Below are 18,533 nucleotides of genomic sequence, written 5' to 3'. Positions count from 1 at the left end.
GTTGGGAGGAGAACAAATCATCATTTATAAGGGTGTAGAAACCTTCCCCTAACAGACGCGTTTTAAGACGCGTTTTAAAGCCTTGAGGGGAAGCCCGAAAGGGAAAGCCTAAAGGACAATATCTACTAGCGGGATAAAGTCCAAAGAGGACAAGCCTTGAGGGGAAGCCCGAAAGAGAAAGCTCAAAGAGGACAATATCTGCTAGCGGGATAAAGTCCAAAGAGGACAAGCCTTGAGGAGAAGTCCGAAAGGAAAAGCCCAAAGAGGACAATATCTGCTAGCGGGATAAAGTCCAAAGAGGACAATATATCTGCTAGCGGGGAAAAGTCCAAAGAGGACAATATCTGCTAGCGGTGGATCTGGGGCGTGATCTCTCGCATCTGGAGATCTCTTGAGAAACTGGAGCGAGATCTCTTGAGAAACTGGAGTGCAGTGCACTTATTATTTGCCATGATTAGTTGTCATGAGAAACAAATTTGATTGATATATGCTGATAATTGATCAAAATGGCTATCAATATTACTTTTCTTTTCCTTTTTCATCAAGTTCCTTGGCTAAGTAAGAAGCTGGCACAACCCAAATATGAAGCTAAAGAAAGAGAAGGGGCGAAGAATAAACGAAGATATATTAGTTCTCATAAATAATATACATATCGATATCGTGACAAGGAGTGGGAAACCTTAAAATGGCAGTTGATGAGGAAGAATGGTAAACTTAGAAAGAAACTATGTAATCAGGCCAAAATTAACTTGGTATCTTATTTTGGAACTAATGGTTACAGGAGAATTGACATTGCACAGACCACTAATTCTATTGCATTTCTGAGGGAACCATATATGTTATATATTCAACAGTCTACCGAATGTCACATTGGCATGGTGCACTTCTTTTGAGAGTGTCCCAACAAATGACAGCGACCACATTGTACAATCCTTTTCGGGCGTTTTAAATTTTCTACTCTTAGAACTTTCTTTTTCGGCCTTCCAGGTGGGCGACGAACTTTGGGAGGGCGTATTGTGATGTCAACCTTTGCCCCTCCTCCGCCCTCCGCCCCCTCGCCGGGTTCCTTCCACAGGCTCTTATCAGGAATTGGGAATATCATTTGTGAATAAGTTTGGCGAAAACTATCAACGGTGAAACATTGCTCAGCAAATACTTGAGCATTCTGCCCACAGGACATTAGAGCAGCTGCAGCATGAGCACAAGGCAGACCATATAGCTGCCAGCGACGACAAGAGCACACACGACTGTGTATCTCCACAATATTTGTCCGCTCGGTTGAGACGATTTCAAACTCAACTTCGTTTGCACGAAGTACTTGATAACAATGAGCATCTGCAATTGCCTCGGCAATTCGCTTCTCAGCAGAGGGTACGAGAATGGAGGTCCATCTCATTGCCATTTCACGCCGCTCGTTAAACCAAGATGCCATTTCATTCCGAATATGTTCCATCATCTGCACAATGGGGAGCTCGTGACACTCGAGTGCCCAATTATACAACAACTCTGTAACCCCTAAAGTAAAATGGCCATATCGCACACCTTCAAAATATGCTACAGCCCATAACTGGGGAGGGAAATGCTGAAACCACGTTATTACTTCTTGTGAGATCTCCACCATCTCCGCGATTTTGCTATCGAATTCAGCTGCAGTGAGAGCATAAACAGCATTCCAAAAAATGTTGACCAACTTCGTGTTTTTAAATGTATCACGAAAATTTTCGCTTACATAACGCAGACAGAATCCATGGAAGGCAGTCGGAAAATGGGTTTCGACTGCCTCCACAATGCCTCTTTGTCTTTCAGATAGTATTGTCAATCTAGGCATGCTATCAGTATTTACCCCAAGAAGCTTGCGCAACTCTGACATGAACCACATCCAATTTTCATCACTCTCCACATCAACAACTGCAATGGCCAATGGGAACAATGAATCATCCGCATCAACAGCAGCAGCACACAGTAAGGCTCCCAAGTATTTTCCTTTGAGATGTGCTTTGTCAAGTTCAAGAAGTGGCCTACAGGCATTTATAAACCCATATATTGAAGCACGATACGAAATAAACAGGCGCTGGAAGCAATTTTCTTGTCCAGTTGCAAAAACTGATGCAATGCTTCCAGGGTTTGTTTTCCTTACTTGTTCACAATAAGCAGGAAGAAGGCGATACCCTTCTTCAAAGGTTCCATGAAGTGCAGCCATGCTACGTTCTTTCCCACGCCAAGCTTGCATGTATGATACAGCGACTCCATGCTGATCACGAATATCCCGGAGAATTTCCTTGGGTTTGTACTGTGGATTATCTCTTACTTGTGCTGATACAGATCTGGCAACCCATCCCACAGAGGCTTGCTGATGATGAAGATTATGAACACCTTCACAAGTATGCTCACCATGTAGGGTTCTAACTGTAAAGGTTGGAACTCCAGGGCATTTTGCTACATGCACACGCCATGGGCAACCTTCCTTGGAGCACTTGGCTATAAATCGACTACGATCAGATTTAACAATTCGAATATCAAAATGCAAGGCTATAGCAATATCTTTCAACATTCTCCGGCAGGTTTCGACATCGGGAAATTCTTGTCCAATAACCAAGGTTTGGTCTACTAGACTAAGTGCAGTTTCAGATACAACTAAAGAATGATCAGCCATTTATCAGAGCAAGACAGGCACCAGCATCACATAATAGTATAAGAAACTCTACTGTAGCACGCTGCCACCAAAAGGGGAAAGAAAGTAGTGCATATTAGAGGGGAGGATACCATAATAAACAGCTGAGTTGAACAAAACAAACTGTCAACATCCTTTTGTTTAAACAAGAACTACTGGACAATATAACATTACAGACTACAGTCAATTACAGAACGCCAGGTTACTTTTGTTAAGAGAAACATCCGGACTCTACTTAATTATGCAAATAATGGAAGTTTTCCAGCATTAGGTAAGTCAAATCTACTGCTAGACAATATTTTACATGATTAGAACATATGTAACGAATTTATTAATTGATATTACAGTTCTAATATGACTGCACAAGGTGAGAATGTGGAGGATTCATGTACAATAATGATGATCGTCCCAATGATATCAAGCAGGTAAAAAAATCCATGCATCCGAAAGACAATTGTTTACCAACCTTTCAAATTTTTTATCTACCTCGGGACCAATGTATCAGAACAATTAATAATTTCAAGTTAGCAAATTGACCCAAAAACGGGTTAACAAGTTGAACACCTTCAATTAGATGTTTAGTAAGATGCTCCCAAAAATCAAGATCTTCTAGAGGAAGAGGTTGAGATGTGAATGAAGATCATTACCAGCAATGTAACAGATTCGGGCTCCAAAAAGAAAAGGAGGCCATGTAAAGGATCTGGTTTTGGAACATAAGCCTGTGTTTGGCATTTTCAAGAGAACAAGGTTGCTGTTATTGATTACAATCTTATAATGGAGTTGTGTAGCTCAATATTGAACTTTAAGGGCAAACAGTGCTCTGGGTGGGAAGGAGATAGAAGAGTCCACTACTAGCTAAATAGGCCATAGGAATCAAATGTTCATGTCCCAAAAAATGTCCAGATCTAAATTTTAAGAAAATAGCCACGTATATATGACTAAAATTTAAAGTCTATGAATACTCCTTAATAAAACATGGAAACCGAGAAATCTAAAGAAATAATTTAATAAATAAATGAGTATTTTCACTATTCTTAAATAAGTTATAGGCCTCATTAGTAGCAGTAAGGTCATATTGGTATTTTCTTTGTTGATATATATATATTTTTTTATGTTTCATTGATATGTATACAATAAATCAGAAATATCAATGAACACTTAATACTAGTGTCAAACACCAATTTAGAGATATATTGACTAGTGAACAATCCATCCTTGTACCTTCTTTTAGACCTAGCAAAAGAATGTTCAGAACAAAAAAAGGGCCTCCATTCCAAATCTGTCCGAAGTCATCACTTTTTTTAAATGGAATCAAGGGACTCAATGACCTTGCTCTCATCCAACAACCAATTTGATATTATCTTAAATTTTGGGTTGTGAGATTGGGGAATGAACATCTCTGGTGCCTATGCTTCAACCTATTGTTCTTTCCCCTGGTTTCAGAGATCAACTTTTATGGTCCTTCGAACCATTTGGGTGCTTCTCTTGTAAGTCCTATTTATTCACTTGATCTCCTTTTCAGCTCCATCCTCAGCTTGTTCTTTCTTCACCTCCTTGTGCAAAATAAAAATCTCCAAGAAAATATTCAATTATTTGATTGGTTGGTTGTTTTAGGAATGATTAATACCTCGGATGTTTTTAGAAAACCTCCTCTTGAGCCTTAGGCCCAAAATGGTGTGTATTATGTAGTGAGGGTAAGGATATAAATCACTTATCATGCTTCTGTCCTTTCCCCACCACAGTGTGTTGATGTTATAGTTGGGATCCTCTTTCTAGAGGACAAGGTCAAGTTCCCTGACAATTTGCTTATTTATTATGCAATTTTGTGATTTACTTGGCTGGAAAGGAAGATTTCACAAGCAAAACGTTTGCAGGAGAACTTGTGGAACTCAGCGTACTTTCTTTTTAAATTGTACTTTATCTTTTGTTACAGGGGTTCTTTTGTGTTATTTGGTCTTGTATATTCTTATTGAAAGTTGAAATCTTATTAAAATAAATAAATAATAAAAGGATACCTTTAAGTATTGAAGTGGATAAGGAACAAAAGATGTTTTGGGTTAAAAAAGTAGTTCTCAAACTTTGAGTGGGATTGAACTATAGTCATTACTAAATTAAACTCACACAGTTTGGATTGCAATTGTGGAAGGCTAAAGAATTGAAGTGGATATGAAAGGTAGGCAGGGGATACTCCATCCCATGAGAATAAGTCAATAATCAGATGGAAATATAAGCTGGAAGTTGATGAGTTATGCAATGTTGAAGGACAGAAAGAAGTGAGAGACCTCATAAAGGTGGTGATGGACTCTCTTATAAAAGGTAGGCAAGGCCTTAATCCTTCCTCCAAATATTGGTGAACCGTCTCAGTAAGTGTTTCTTTAAAAAAATGAATAACCGAACTTTTATGGAGAAAAAAATAAAAGAATACACCGACATACACAAATGAAGCCCACATAAAAGGGAGTCAATCAAGGGAGCTTCAATCAAGTAAAATACGACCTTGTGAATAATTACAAAAAGACCCTTTCACTGAAGCCCAAAGAGAAAAATAGTCTTATAAGATCTCTCTCACCCTTGAAGATTCCATTATCATTTACCAAACATAGAATCTAGGAGGTTATCCCATGTATCGAGCAGAGAACTTAAAGGGTTTTAAATGTTGGCAAAAATCCCTACACATTCATCACTTAATTTGTCAGACACCATCCTCATCTCCTCCCATGGGAACCAAACGACATCCCTTCACCACTATCAAGCACTTCAAGGAAGCATTAGATCTAACAAAAACCATAAAAAATTTCAATTTATGGGCATCCATTGCAAAATATCTTTAGTTCTCAGTATGCTCGTAAAATGAACATTGGTGGCCTAGTTCTTACTTTTGGGACTCTCCAAATGGAAGCTATCGATCTACATCTTCTTGGGCACCTAATGTCTAGGAAATTGGGGTCATGGCCCAGTTCTTACCAGGCAATGAAGATAAAGAAGCATGTATTTGCCTGAACAAGGTGAAGAGGCTCCCCTCAGCATTATGGGTTAACATAGAACAAAGCTATCCGGCAAAGTAAAATTTGGAGACTCCATGTGAAGAAAGGTAGAAATAAAGATGAGATCCATGTAGAGAAAGAAACAAATATCAGATTCTAGGCAGAGAAAGTCAGAAACAAAGATGCCCTTGGAGAAAGACCATTGTGGCCTAACCTTCAGGCCATTAAACTGAATGAGGCCATTACAGCCCAACCAAATATATTTCTTTTCAAATATGGTAGTTCATAGCAACTGAAATGCACAAATGGTGAGTGCTTTTCTAAGAAGCTTGTTAGGATATCACCCAGGCGGTGGGAATGCGCTTCATAAAGAACCCTGTTATACCCATTTGTAAGTTTTTCTTTCCTAACAAGAGATGAAATGATTCACAGCTGAAATGCAAAGAAAAGAGACAAATTAGAACATTGTAATCGCAAAACCATGTGTATCTTCTTTAGATTGGGGCCTCATTCCCCTCTTTCATGTAGTAAAATTGCTTGTTGGCTTCACCTTGGTAATGATTCTCTCTCTTCTCTCTCTCATCTCTCGCCCCCAACAATCCATTGCCAGCTACCATGGATTATGTAATCAAGACCATCAACAACAGAGATGAGTATTCACTTCCCGAGTGGTCACTCATCAGAGAAAAACCCAGAAGGAGGGCCAAGAGGGAGTGTGTTGTCAGGAAGCTACAGCCAACCCTAAGAAGACCTAGATTCTGAAAAGAAAAAAAAAGAAGAAAAGACTATGACATGGTACATGAGAGCTTTCTTCTTTTATGGTTGGTCATCCCTTCACAAGGGAGAAAAAAACTCTATGACCGAACTTTATTAGAACTTTCGTATGGTCCCTGTGTCTTCAAGGACAGAGAGAAATGCTTTGACATCTTTGATTTCTTATCTTTACTGGGCCTCTCAAGGTATAAAAATTGACATATTTTCATAGTCATAGCTTATCTTCTTTTTATGTGGCTGTTTAGTTAAAGTGCTACTTGCTCTACTTTGGGAAGTCTGGAACAAAAGAAAGTCTACACCCTTCCAGACAAGCTGTGGGGACGATGAGACATTGAGATCTATGACATGTTTAAGGCTACTTTATGAAGTGTTTTTTCTCTGAACCTTTTTAAATATGGGGGTTTATTTTAGGACGAAATTTATGAAATCCCTATGGCTATCTTTTTAAGTATATGCCTCATCTCCCTTTTGTTTTATGTGCCATTTTCTTCATAGCCATGGTATTTTTCCAGTAAAAAAGAAACAAATACGTATCCAAACCAAGCATCAAACTGGTTCTAATAGCCTTCAACAAGTTCACAAAGGACAATACAAGTTCTTTTAATCCAAGTTGATTAGGATTAGAGTTTATATAGCTACCCTTTGTATTATAGCCTTTCTATCAGTCTCAGTTAAAAAAATTTGCCCCTTCAGGACCTCCGTGTATGATGTGTTCTCTATTACAGAAACAGTTCTCAGCAGCTTCAGCACTAATCATGAATTTCAGCCCCTCAGTTATATACTACAAATATCATTGCCCAACCATGAATATTCACAAAAACCCAACTACTATATGCTGGTCTTTTTCCCTACAAGAAGGGAACGGACATAAATTTCAAGGAAAAAGGGAAAACAAATGCATGGGGTCTGGTGGAAATATGTCACCACAGCCTCCAGATAAAGGATTCTAAGAGTACCATTTGCTTGAAGCTAGTATGAGATAAGTAGAAGATCACCAGAAAAGGGACTACAAAGCGGAATTATTTCAACTTCTATTTGTAGCAATAAGATGCAAAAATAGGGAAGATTTTATCCTCGGCTACCCTATATGGGAACAGCCCTCATTTAAGACAAACACACAAATTACTCAATGATGATACAATGCAATAATTCTCTGTTAGAGAGTCCAGAGAGATGTTAAAAATGGTCTATTTTACTTTTCCTATCATTCAAACAGAATCCAAAATGCAAAATCCACAAAGTGAAGTAAAATAGAACTTACCTAAAAGCTAAGGTAGTTGATTTGCGCGCAGAATCCAACACCTTCAAAGAAACGCGACAGTAGTCCTATGTCTTCAAATATCAAAATGTCTTTTTAAGATAGCAACACTGTAAAATAAAATCAACAATTAATTTCAAGCAAGGAAGTGGATCGAGGAAAGAATTTGGGTTCTCCGATAGAAAATTTACAGATGATAGAAGAAAACAATTGAAACACTAATTAATGTCAGTTGGTAAAAAGAAAAAAGAAGAAAATTCGAGATAGGAAGAGAGATACCTGAGAAGAAGGAGGAGGAAGAGAATTGATGAAGCGGCGGCGGTGGCGACGGCGATGAGGCGACGGCGACAAGAGAGAAGTGGTAAGCGAAGGGCGTAGTGGAAGAGTACAGTCGAGAAGAGAAGGGTATGGTGTGAATTAGTTAGGCACTAGAGGGCATATGCGTCATTTCCGATATATTAAAGTCAAGGGAACTGTGACATTTATATATTCAAATATTTATAGAAGGATGGAATGATAAATACAAACAATATAATATTATATAATATTTAATAAATTTTGTAGTAGAAATTAACTAAAATATTTTAGAATAAATTTTTAAATTATAATTATTCTCGCTCTTACTTTAAATTAAATTATAGTATTCGCTTGCCATAAAATTTGAGGTGTATATGGAAGAAGTTTTTTTTGTTTCCATTTAAATCTCGTAACGTCGCTGAATTTTCCATTTATCATTGTGAGAATCGTGTAGAAATGTCATCAATTATTCACGATAAGATAACTTTTTTAATTATATATATTTATTTAAAAAGAATTTAAGAAATAATTTCAAATTTTCAATAATATTTTATAAAGAAAAATATGATATAATGTTGATTTATAATTAATATAGATTTCCTACTTCAAATTAAGTAAATATATATATATATATTATATATATATTTATATTTATATATAAAAACGAGATAGGGCGAGGTTAGACAAAAGACGATGATGGAGAATATAATCCTTATTCTTGTTCTTGTACTCGTCTCCGTTTAGCTAATGAAGAGAAATCAGTTAGCTAATGAAGAGAAATCAGTCTCGCCTCCTTCTTTCGATTTTTGTTTAAACCAAAATTCTTTGTTCATTTTAGAGAGGTCTTCAATTAGCTGATTAAATAGACATCTCTACATAAAATATGTGTACTCGTTCAAAAGTTACAAGGTTGAACCTCTTACATTGGATATCGTTTAACTAAAAAAAATTTAGATCAATACCATAATATTAACTCACATATTGTGCCTTGTTTATTGATTTTAATGATTCTAGAACACGTGAAGTTATGATATTATTATTGACATTTGGTTGACGTAAGTCATGTACATAATTTAATATTGTAAAGTGACATCAACTACTGTAACGCCTCGTTCTGATTTGGATCAGGGTTCAAAATTCATATTTGACATCTAATAGTCTCGAGATTCCTCTGCATCCTTGATGACCTAGTCACACATGCTCCGAGTGTGAGAATTGTACTCATCAACCAACATAAGTCATTTTAACATATTTTGTCTTTACTCATATGCTTTCTAAGAAAACTCCCGAGACGCCACCTAACACAGAATTGCTTTAAGCAAATCATGCTTAACTTTGAGGTTTCTATGATCGAACAATTCTTTTAAACCTTTCTTAGTTATCCTATCCTTAAGATTGCTCTCATTCGGATGTGCTCCCAGTTCATTCATGTACTACTTTGATATGCAATAAACAATGCCATGATATTATAGTATAGACACACAACTACACCAATTAAACATGCAAATTAACATGACTATCCACCCGTAAGCCACTACATATATTGGTATGACTCAATCACAATGAGACATGTCATACATAACGTCGCTTCTTATACTTGCATTGAAAAACCGTTTTAATCTTTCTATGGTTAACAGACTTAAGCGAACATGGAACTATCCACAAGATTTATTACAGTCCATTCTAACACAACAATATATTTAGTCGATAAAGTTGTCTACCACATACACGGTTAGCTATGTGTAATATGCAATATATAAGAATCGAAAGTGTGTATTTTCATTGATATTCACTTTGGGATATAAATCAAATCACGAAGGAAAGAATATTAAGATATAATATCTAAGATATATTCTCCGATTAGAATTATCCAAAACATATTGGTCTCCATTCCTTACTATATATCTGATACATATATAGCCTCACAAAATTCAAAGACAAGCTCTCAAAAATTTACCCTGTGAAATGATTCGCTTCATCTTGAATTCTCACTATTAGTATCGTTCTTCTATAATTAGGTCTTCAAGTCTTTTGGCCTGATTTCAATTCCCTGTATAAGCAAACCGCTCTTCCAATGCCCACCCTTGACCTCCAACACGCTCATCTCCAGCTCCCCATTGACCCCCCCATCATGGAAGAACACACCAAGCTGAACCTCCAGCCACCCGTCCTCCCTCTCCTTCGGGACGACGCGGTGACTGCAGTCCTCGGCTGGGGCATTGTTCCTGGTGGTTTCATTTGGCATAGCTACCTGTGTGCCGATTGTGACGCGTCGTCTGTTAAGGTTGAAAAGGCCGATCCCCCTCGACACAATTGGGTGGCGCTGTCGCCATTCACTATCTGCATTCTCTAAATAAACCGTTTGCTCGGTTGCTTCGGACCCGACAAGGCCGACTCCAACCTTGACGGGCTGGCGTTGGAAGCCGTTGGTTGTTAGTAGCCTGAACACCATATAGGCTGCATATAATGTGCCTGGTGATAGCATTTCTGTATCTATCTTGCCCCTGATCTCAAGCCAACATACGCTCAGTAGCTCTGCTAGCTCCACAAACCTGTTCATTATCACAATTCATGATCAAATAATGCCTCGATATTCATACTCTTATGAACTAAAAGTGATTCTAAACAGCTTATGAACTACTAATGGTGGATTAAGAGACGGGATTAACCTTGATTCAGGATCAGAAGTCCATCTCCAATACCTTGGAGCATCGCCCCAGGCAATGAAGAGCTCTCTTGGAGCGATCATGAAGCATTTCTTCCCTGTTTTTTTATCCAGTGAGAAGCTCTGAAATTCAATTAAAAAACGCAAAAAATAGGGATTAGTTCATTTTTTAAAGTGAAAAGTGGATTGAATCCAAAAGAAAAAGTGATCCCTTTATGAACAGTTCCAATTTCTACTCTAAATTAAGACAAAAAGTCAACCGAGATTACAAAAAAGTGTTCTATCAATTTAAAACAGAATCGTAACAAGAACAATTCATGAATAATTTGAAATCGCGCTTTTCAAAACCTAAATATTTCACAATTTCTTCACAATTTCCCTAAATTTGAAATCGCGCTTTTCAAAACCTAAATATTTCAAAATTTCTTCACAATTTCCCTAAATTTGAAATCACGCTTTTCAAAACCTAAATATTTCAAAATTTCTTCACAATTTCCCTAAATTATCGCAGGAAGATGAGCGTGGATGAATCAAATAATGGCAGTCTCATTTCAATCCGACCAGATAATTAAACAAGAATTTGTAGCGGTGCAATTATTACCTTAGCGCCGCCGTGGATTAGAACAGGGACGCGGCAGAGATGGAAATAGAGCTCTTTCTTGGAAGCAAAAGGAGGAAAAATCTTCGAAACAGCGTCGGAAATTTCCTCGCCATATTCCAGCGGCAGAAAGCGTTCCCAAACGGCGTCAGCTTCAGCGGCGGATCGAAAAGTGGAGGAGACGGAAGCGGAGCGGCACACATCTCGAGGAGAAGTGAAGGAGAGTATGTGAGCGATGCAGCCTTCAGGAAGCGCCGAAAAGTCAACCGCCCCGCCGGACCAAATTCCGCCGCCGTCCGCGGCGGCTTTACCCTTATCCTTGCCCTTTCCCTTTCCCTTTCCCATTGAGAGGATTGAATTGTGCTTGTGGTGGCGCGTCGGTGGAAGAAATGAGAAGGGAATTCAAGATTTTATAGATAATCAGAGAGGAAACGAGGAAGCTTAGCGGTTAAGGTTGGAGTATTTATTGAAGAAATCGTCGGTTCTTCTCTGTCTGCTTCTACTTTACCAACCATCACTCTCTTCCCCAATAAATTATTAAATTCTGGTCATGACAACGCCACCTCCATCAATTCAACACAATTCGTATATATATTTTGAAGTTAATCATAACTTACTCTAAAATTAGTTCGGATCGAATTGAAACCATATATTTATTAGACATTAAACACCCCTTAAAAAATTTCAGTCAATTCAATTCCGACAAATTCTCTGTTAGATTACCGAGTTGAATTTGATAGTCATTTTTTATAATTGTTTATTCTCGTAACCAAATGCACCGATATCTAAAATAGAGTGAGGTGTGGTCACTCGGGAAGATGCATTTTTACTTTGGTACGACTAGGATGAGACATTAGTTGTCGGATTGCTCGTTTAGTTGTTTTATCGAAGCTTTTTATTTGGGGTCATGGTTTTGCCCTTGTTTTCTGCGATTCCAGCTAATATCAACCAACTTTATGATATGGATGAAAAAAAAAAAAAAATGCAAGAGAGAATAGCAAAGATTTTCGAGAGATTTTTTACTTTTAGGTTACATATTCAGTCGAGCGACTCAGTGACTAAATCATTCATTTTGTGAATAAAAAAAATCTATTTGTCATAGTCGTACTTTGATAACAGTGAACTTGCGATTATGCGGCACTCATTTCTAGCAACAAGTGAGTTAAGCCTATTCGTTCTTGCGTCGCCTGCAGCCAAGCGACGTATGCTTGAGCCTCTGGCCTCGGTTCAAGAAGAAAGTTTTAGAAAACGAGGCAGAGAGTTTTGAAAGCTTTGAGAAATTGAAATTGGTGTTACATGGTCACCTACTGCAAGGTAGGGAGAAGTTACCGGTTTTAGATTTTTAAAAAATATTTTGAAATTGGAAATCTTAATTTAAAGTTTAAAAATAAATAATCTATATTTATTTAAAAAATTAAAATAAATAATTGTTGAGAGTTTTATGGTAAATAAATGAAAAAAATTATATGATATGGTAACTTAAAATTGATTTGAATTTTTGTTTTTTTTTATCAATATAATTAAATTTTATAGAAAAAAAATGGAAACAATTGTGTAATTTATTGACTATATCAATGCCGACAAATTCCATAACCTGAATATAATATATAGTTTTATATTAATTAATATAATATAATATAATATATAGTTTTGTATCAATTAATATAATATATAGTTTTATATCAATTATTTTATTACTTGGGAATTTGTGACATATTTATATCTATGGTTTATACAAAGAATGCAAGGCACAATTAAATTAAGGTAAATAAATTCGTAATTTAACATTTATTTTATTGTTCACGTTTTCTCCAACAAAATAAAAGAAAATAAAAAGAAAACAAGACACTTATTGTTTTTAAATAACTTCCTTTTCAAAAATAATAATAATAATAATAATAATAAAATAATGTCGTTATACCGCTTCTAAAAACATAATTCTCGTTATATAACTATTTAATTTTAAAAAAAATTAATTTCATAAATACTACTCCATTCAATAATTTAAATAGTTATGTTCGAAACTTAATAATCCTGACATTTCTGGTCCCATACTTATAATATAGATTAAGATTTAGAATTCAGATGGGACACCTAATGACTTTGACATTCTCTGCTCTATGCTCATAATTCAAATGAAGATTCGAAAACTTGATACCTAACGACTAACAAATCCGCTGTAACATAGTTATGTTACTTATGTTAAGAATGAAAAATAGAATTGGGATCTAAGGTGTGGATCCTCATTAATATTCATAATGTTTAAATACGATACAAGCTACGAACTAATACTCACACTGAACGTAGAGTACTCCAAGTATCGAGTGAGGTCTCGATTTGTGAAAAGTAACTCTGTGTTTACAAATCATCCGATTAAAATTTGTAAAAATAAAAAAGGGAAAATAAAATATGGATTTGTTTAAGTCACCATGAAGGCACATGTTTAAAAAGGCAAGTTTTTATGGGTAATAATAGTAATTTAATAAAATGGGTTTGATTTTAGGAAAAGAAAAAGAGAGGAAAAAAAAAAAGGTATTCCTTTTTGAGTCGGAGTCCATCTCATAAAGACATAAAAGGAAGGGCAGTTGGTTCAAGCTGACCAATTTTTTAGTTATTTTTTTCTTATTTTACAATTATTATTATTTTTTTTTTCCTTTTTCATTTTAATAATTATGATTTTTAGAGCTTTCTTACGATAAAAGCAGGGATCCCCTTTACTTATACCCGTCTCTATTCTTAATAACAAAGTTTTCAATTCCTTAATACACGATCCTGAAAGATATAGATTAAAACAGACAATATTTATTAGCTATGAATTTTTAGAGGTATATTTTAAAAAATATTTAATCTTTTTCGAATATATAAATTATTATTATTTAACTAGTTTCATAAAAATTATTAAAATCTCAATTTTACAAATATATGGATAAAATTTTAATATTAAAAAATAGAAATTGAAATTTAGGGACACTAAACTCATAAAATGAAACATTGTGACACTATTTCGGGACATTTTACATTTTGGCTCTTGCCACAATTTTGGTGAATGGTCATACACCTTCGTACTGACCCAATATGAAATGGTAAAGGTATGAGGTAAAGGTATCTAGGATGAAGAAGGCATGTAAATGGAGGATATGACTAGTTGTCAACTTCTCCCTATATCCAATAGCCGTTGTTGTTGCCTTTTTGTTTGCTATCACATATAACACCAATTTCAAAACTTTCTAAAACTTTCTTGAACCGAGGCCAGAGGCTCGAGTATACGTCGTTTGGCCATAAGCAACGAAATCTCTTTGCCATCATTTTCTAAAACTTTCTTGAACCGAGGCCAGAGGCTTGAGTATACGTCGTTTGGCCATAGGCAACGCAAGAGTGTGACAGTCAAGGAGAGTTACACGAATGAACCGAGGCCACATTTACGTGAGAGCAATCCTAACTAAGAATACAAATTGGTGGTTTGATCACAAATGTGTCAATTTTTTTTTTTTTTTTTTTTTGGGGTAGTTTACAACCAATAAGGGATGACCCATAATAAGAAGTCGTTGTTCTGTGATTGTGGTAGGTCCCTCACTTTCATTACATCGATATTGATTGCCTCGCGAAATCGCAATAGAGTAACGTAGCTTATGTTGATTTATGGACATAGTTTTCACTCTTAGTAACGAAAAGTAGCGAGCCACTTTAGAACGAGAGTTCAATCAAAATTGTCAAACCGACCTAAAAGTTTCATTAACAATCAAAATTCAAACAATACCATACTCTCCTCTCCTCTCCTTATTGCAATAACCTTAAATTCTACAAAAAAAAAAAAAAAAAAAAAAAAAAAATTCAGACAACCTTGCCATAGAGCTCGACATTGGAAGCATGATGATGGCCAATGACAGCATCGTCCGGAATGAACTTCCCCCAAAACCAGTGAGCCTTCCACGCACCGTTCATCTCCTCAATTGGGACATTCTTTGTCTCAGGCAAGAAGAAGTGTATGAAAACGGTCATAACCGCCACAAACCCTGCAAAGAAGAAGAACAGTCCAAACTTCATGTGGCAAAGCATTGACAAGAACAGTTGACCTATGAAGAAAGTCAACAACATATTGACCGACACGTTGATTGCTTGACCCGCCGACCGAATCTCGAGCGGGCAGATCTCACTTGGCACCAACCATCCTAACGGCCCCCACGACCACGCGAACCCTGCCACGTAGACACAGATTAGAAACAGTAAGATATCAGCCTCTTTTCCTCCCGACATTGATCCTTCACCGTTGACTCCAAAATTCTTCCATATCATCAATCCCACAGCAATTTGGGAAATGAACATCTGTATCCCTCCTTCCAGGAACAAAAACTTCCGACCGAACCTGTCCACCGTCACGATCGATACGATCGTCGCCAAGACATTGACCGCGCCCGAGATCACCGCAGACATGAGAGATGCGCTGTCGCCGAACCCGAGAGTTTTATACAGAACCGGCGCGTAGAATGTAATGACATTGATTCCTGTGAGCTGCTGGAAGAATGGGATGAACATGCATATCACAAGCTGAGGCCTGTATCTTGGCTGCATGATGTTCTTCCAAGGGTGTTGCACTTTCTTTGCAGCCTCACATGCGTCCACAAGGTCTTGAAATTCCTCGTCCACATCATCCAAACCTCTAATCTTTTTCAACATCTGCTTCGCCTTCTCCGTGTTGCCTCGCTCGAGGATCGAGTTGGGGGTGTCGGGTAGGAACAGCGCGCCAACGCTCATCATGATTGCTGGCACGGCTGCAAGGGCTAAGGACAGCCTCCATCCCCATCCGCCTTTGATCTGTGCTGTTCCGTAGTTGATTAGATTTGCCACAAAGATCCCTATGGTAATGGCCATTTGGAAGCCGATGTTTAGAGCTCCTCTGATTTTTGCGGGTGCCATTTCCGAAAGGTAAACTGGAACCGACTGCGTTAGAAGATATGATGGGTTAGACATTGATTAGACACAGAGCTATCGTATCTATGATGGGTTAGACATGGACCAGACGCAGAGCTATCGTATCTATGATGGGTTAGACATGGACCAGACGCAGAGCTATCGTATCTATGATGGGTCAGACATGGGTTAGTTCCAGAGCCATCGTATCTATGATGGGTCAGACATTGGTTAGTTCCAGAGCCATCGTATCTATGATGGGTCAGACATTGGTTAGTTCCAGAGCCATCGTATCTATGATGGGTCAGACATTGGTTAGTTCCAGAGCCATCGTATCTATGATGGGTCAGACATTGGTTAGTTCCAGAGCCATCGTATCTATGATGGGTCAGACATTGGTTAGTTCCAGAGCCATCGTATCTATGATGGGTCAGACATTGGTTAGTTCCAGAGCCATCGTATCTATGATGGGTCAGACATTGGTTAGTTCCAGAGCCATCGTATCTATGATGGGTCAGACATTGGTTAGTTCCAGAGCCATCGTATCTATGATGGGTCAGACATTGGTTAGTTCCAGAGCCATCGTATCTATGATGGGTCAGACATTGATTAGTACCCGAGCTATCGTATCTATTATTTCTTGTAGTGATGTTAACCTGATTGGCAAAGCCGACGCCGAATCCGAGTAGTAATCGACCGATGATTAGCATTTCGACGTTGACAGCAGCTCCGTTTAAGATTGAGCCCAACAAGAAGACTAAGCCTCCAACCAGCATTGACATTTTTCTTCCAAAAGCCCTGGTTACGTTTGATGCAAAGAAAGAGGCAAATAATGCAGCCAAGTATAGTGAAGATGTGAACAATGTGAGGAGCTGGCTGTCAAACTTGCAGTACTGGTTCCCTCCTGCCGCCTTTTCTTGTTGTTCATACACTGATGGGAAGAATTGCTTCAGGAAAGTTTCCATTGAAGTCACCCCTCCTGGAAACAAACAAAGCTATCAATCACATCATTATGGACCTATTGATACGATGACGCTTGACATGAACAATATTCATATCATCATGATGATTCAGAAAGATCTATCACTCGAGCCCACTTGATTTCTACTCACATCCACAGAGACAATATTCATAGTACTATCAAAGTTTAGAAAGATGTATTAGTGTAACCAACCTGATATTCCGAGATCGTATCCAAAGATGAGACCGCCCATGGCTGCAACCATACAAGTGATAATAACAAAAGCATTGACACCTCCCTCATAGACCTTACCACCGGACTGAGAAACAAACCCACCTCCGGCCATCTTTTGTTTTCTTATTCTACTATATCTCTCAGCTGAATGTTTTATATATATAAATATATATTTTATTTATTTATTTGGTCTTTGTATGAACAGACACAATTTGGATGAAGAGTTATTATTAAGGTTTATATATAGGGCTCATAATGGCTCATAAGGTCTGTCAAATCTGTGGATTTGGTAACAACTTTTGCTGTAATTAAGGCTGTTGACTGCGTTGCTTAGTTGGTTACTCTCATTTTGATTGGCTCTTGATTTTTTGATTTACCAACCTTCATGGCTGATCTTTTGAAACTGTTTTTTAAGGCCATAATTTTTTCATCCCTTTCCATAAAAAAAAAAAAGGAAATTAATAGTCCTCATCTTTATATTTAATGACATTTAGAGTGTTGATTAGGAAACTTAATTAATGCACTCAAATCTGACCTAAAACATTACAAATGTACGGTTAGTTGGTCGGGTTGACTTGACGGGTTCAGTTGATCGGGTGGGTTGGTCGGGTTGACTTGACCAAAAAAGCTCTAGCATGCAAAGTGTCACTGTTATGCATGTCCAAGGCGTGTTGTCTATGATTACATGATAGATATCCTGGAGATTGACTTGACCAAAAAAGCTCTAGCATGCAAAGTGTCACTGCTCTAGCATGCAAAGTGTCACTGTTATGCATGTCCAAGGCGTGTTGTCTATGATTACATGATAGATATCCTGGAGATTGACTTGACCAAAAAAGCTCTAGCATGCAAAGTGTCACTGTCATGCATGTCCAAGGCATGCTGTCTATGGCTGCATGACAGATATCCTAGAGATTGACTTGACCAAAAAAGCTCTAGCATGCAAAGTGTCACTGTCATGCATGTCCAAGGCGTGTTGTCTATGACTGCATGACAGATATCCTGGTCTTGCCTGTCCAGGTTGTGTTGTCTTGGCTGCATGACAGATATCCTGGTCTTGCCTGTCCAGGTTGTGTTGTCTTGGCTGCATGACAGATATCCTGGTCTTGCCTGTCCAGGTTGTGTTGTCTTGGCTGCATGACAGATATCCTGATCTTGCTTGTCCAGGATTGTGTTTGTCTAT

The 18,533-nt window shown here is 37.6% G+C and overlaps 3 protein-coding genes across 4 annotated transcripts; all 3 read right to left on the bottom strand.

Moving 5' to 3' along the window:
* Nucleotides 1–607: 607 nt before the first annotated feature.
* LOC111789342 (uncharacterized) lies at nucleotides 608–8,127 on the bottom strand. Of its 2 annotated transcripts, XM_023670077.2 has the most exons (3): nucleotides 7,967–8,127; nucleotides 7,691–7,797; nucleotides 608–2,714 (listed from the first exon to the last, which is right to left on the bottom strand). In XM_023670077.2, the coding sequence occupies exon 3, from the start codon at nucleotides 2,651–2,653 to the stop codon at nucleotides 866–868; it is 1,788 nt and encodes a 595-aa protein (XP_023525845.1). In that variant the 5' UTR covers nucleotides 2,654–2,714; nucleotides 7,691–7,797; nucleotides 7,967–8,127; the 3' UTR covers nucleotides 608–865. The 2 variants fall into 2 exon arrangements, with proteins under 2 accessions (XP_023525845.1, XP_086977349.1); XM_087121223.1 differs by lacking the exon at nucleotides 7,691–7,797 and having other exon boundaries at nucleotides 7,967–8,079.
* A 1,685-nt stretch (nucleotides 8,128–9,812) lies between these two features.
* LOC111785552 (F-box protein PP2-B10) lies at nucleotides 9,813–11,790 on the bottom strand. Its single transcript, XM_023665952.2, has 3 exons — nucleotides 11,251–11,790; nucleotides 10,654–10,772; nucleotides 9,813–10,536 (listed from the first exon to the last, which is right to left on the bottom strand). The coding sequence occupies exons 1-3, from the start codon at nucleotides 11,590–11,592 to the stop codon at nucleotides 9,999–10,001; spliced, it is 999 nt and encodes a 332-aa protein (XP_023521720.2). The 5' UTR covers nucleotides 11,593–11,790; the 3' UTR covers nucleotides 9,813–9,998.
* A 3,153-nt stretch (nucleotides 11,791–14,943) lies between these two features.
* On the bottom strand, nucleotides 14,944–17,553 carry LOC111788485 (sugar transport protein 10-like). Its single transcript, XM_023668821.2, has 3 exons — nucleotides 17,330–17,553; nucleotides 16,812–17,134; nucleotides 14,944–16,185 (listed from the first exon to the last, which is right to left on the bottom strand). Exons 1-3 carry the CDS (start codon nucleotides 17,460–17,462, stop codon nucleotides 15,079–15,081), a joined length of 1,563 nt encoding a protein of 520 aa, XP_023524589.2. The 5' UTR covers nucleotides 17,463–17,553; the 3' UTR covers nucleotides 14,944–15,078.
* Between the last annotated feature and the right edge of the window lie 980 nt (nucleotides 17,554–18,533).

Source organism: Cucurbita pepo, chromosome 2 (assembly GCF_057944985.1).
Source record: "Cucurbita pepo subsp. pepo isolate OVF chromosome 2, ASM5794498v1, whole genome shotgun sequence".
Classification (NCBI taxonomy): Eukaryota; Viridiplantae; Streptophyta; class Magnoliopsida; order Cucurbitales; family Cucurbitaceae; genus Cucurbita; species Cucurbita pepo.
Note: the sequence above shows the minus strand (reverse complement) of the source record. Positions and strands in the feature narration are given on the sequence as shown.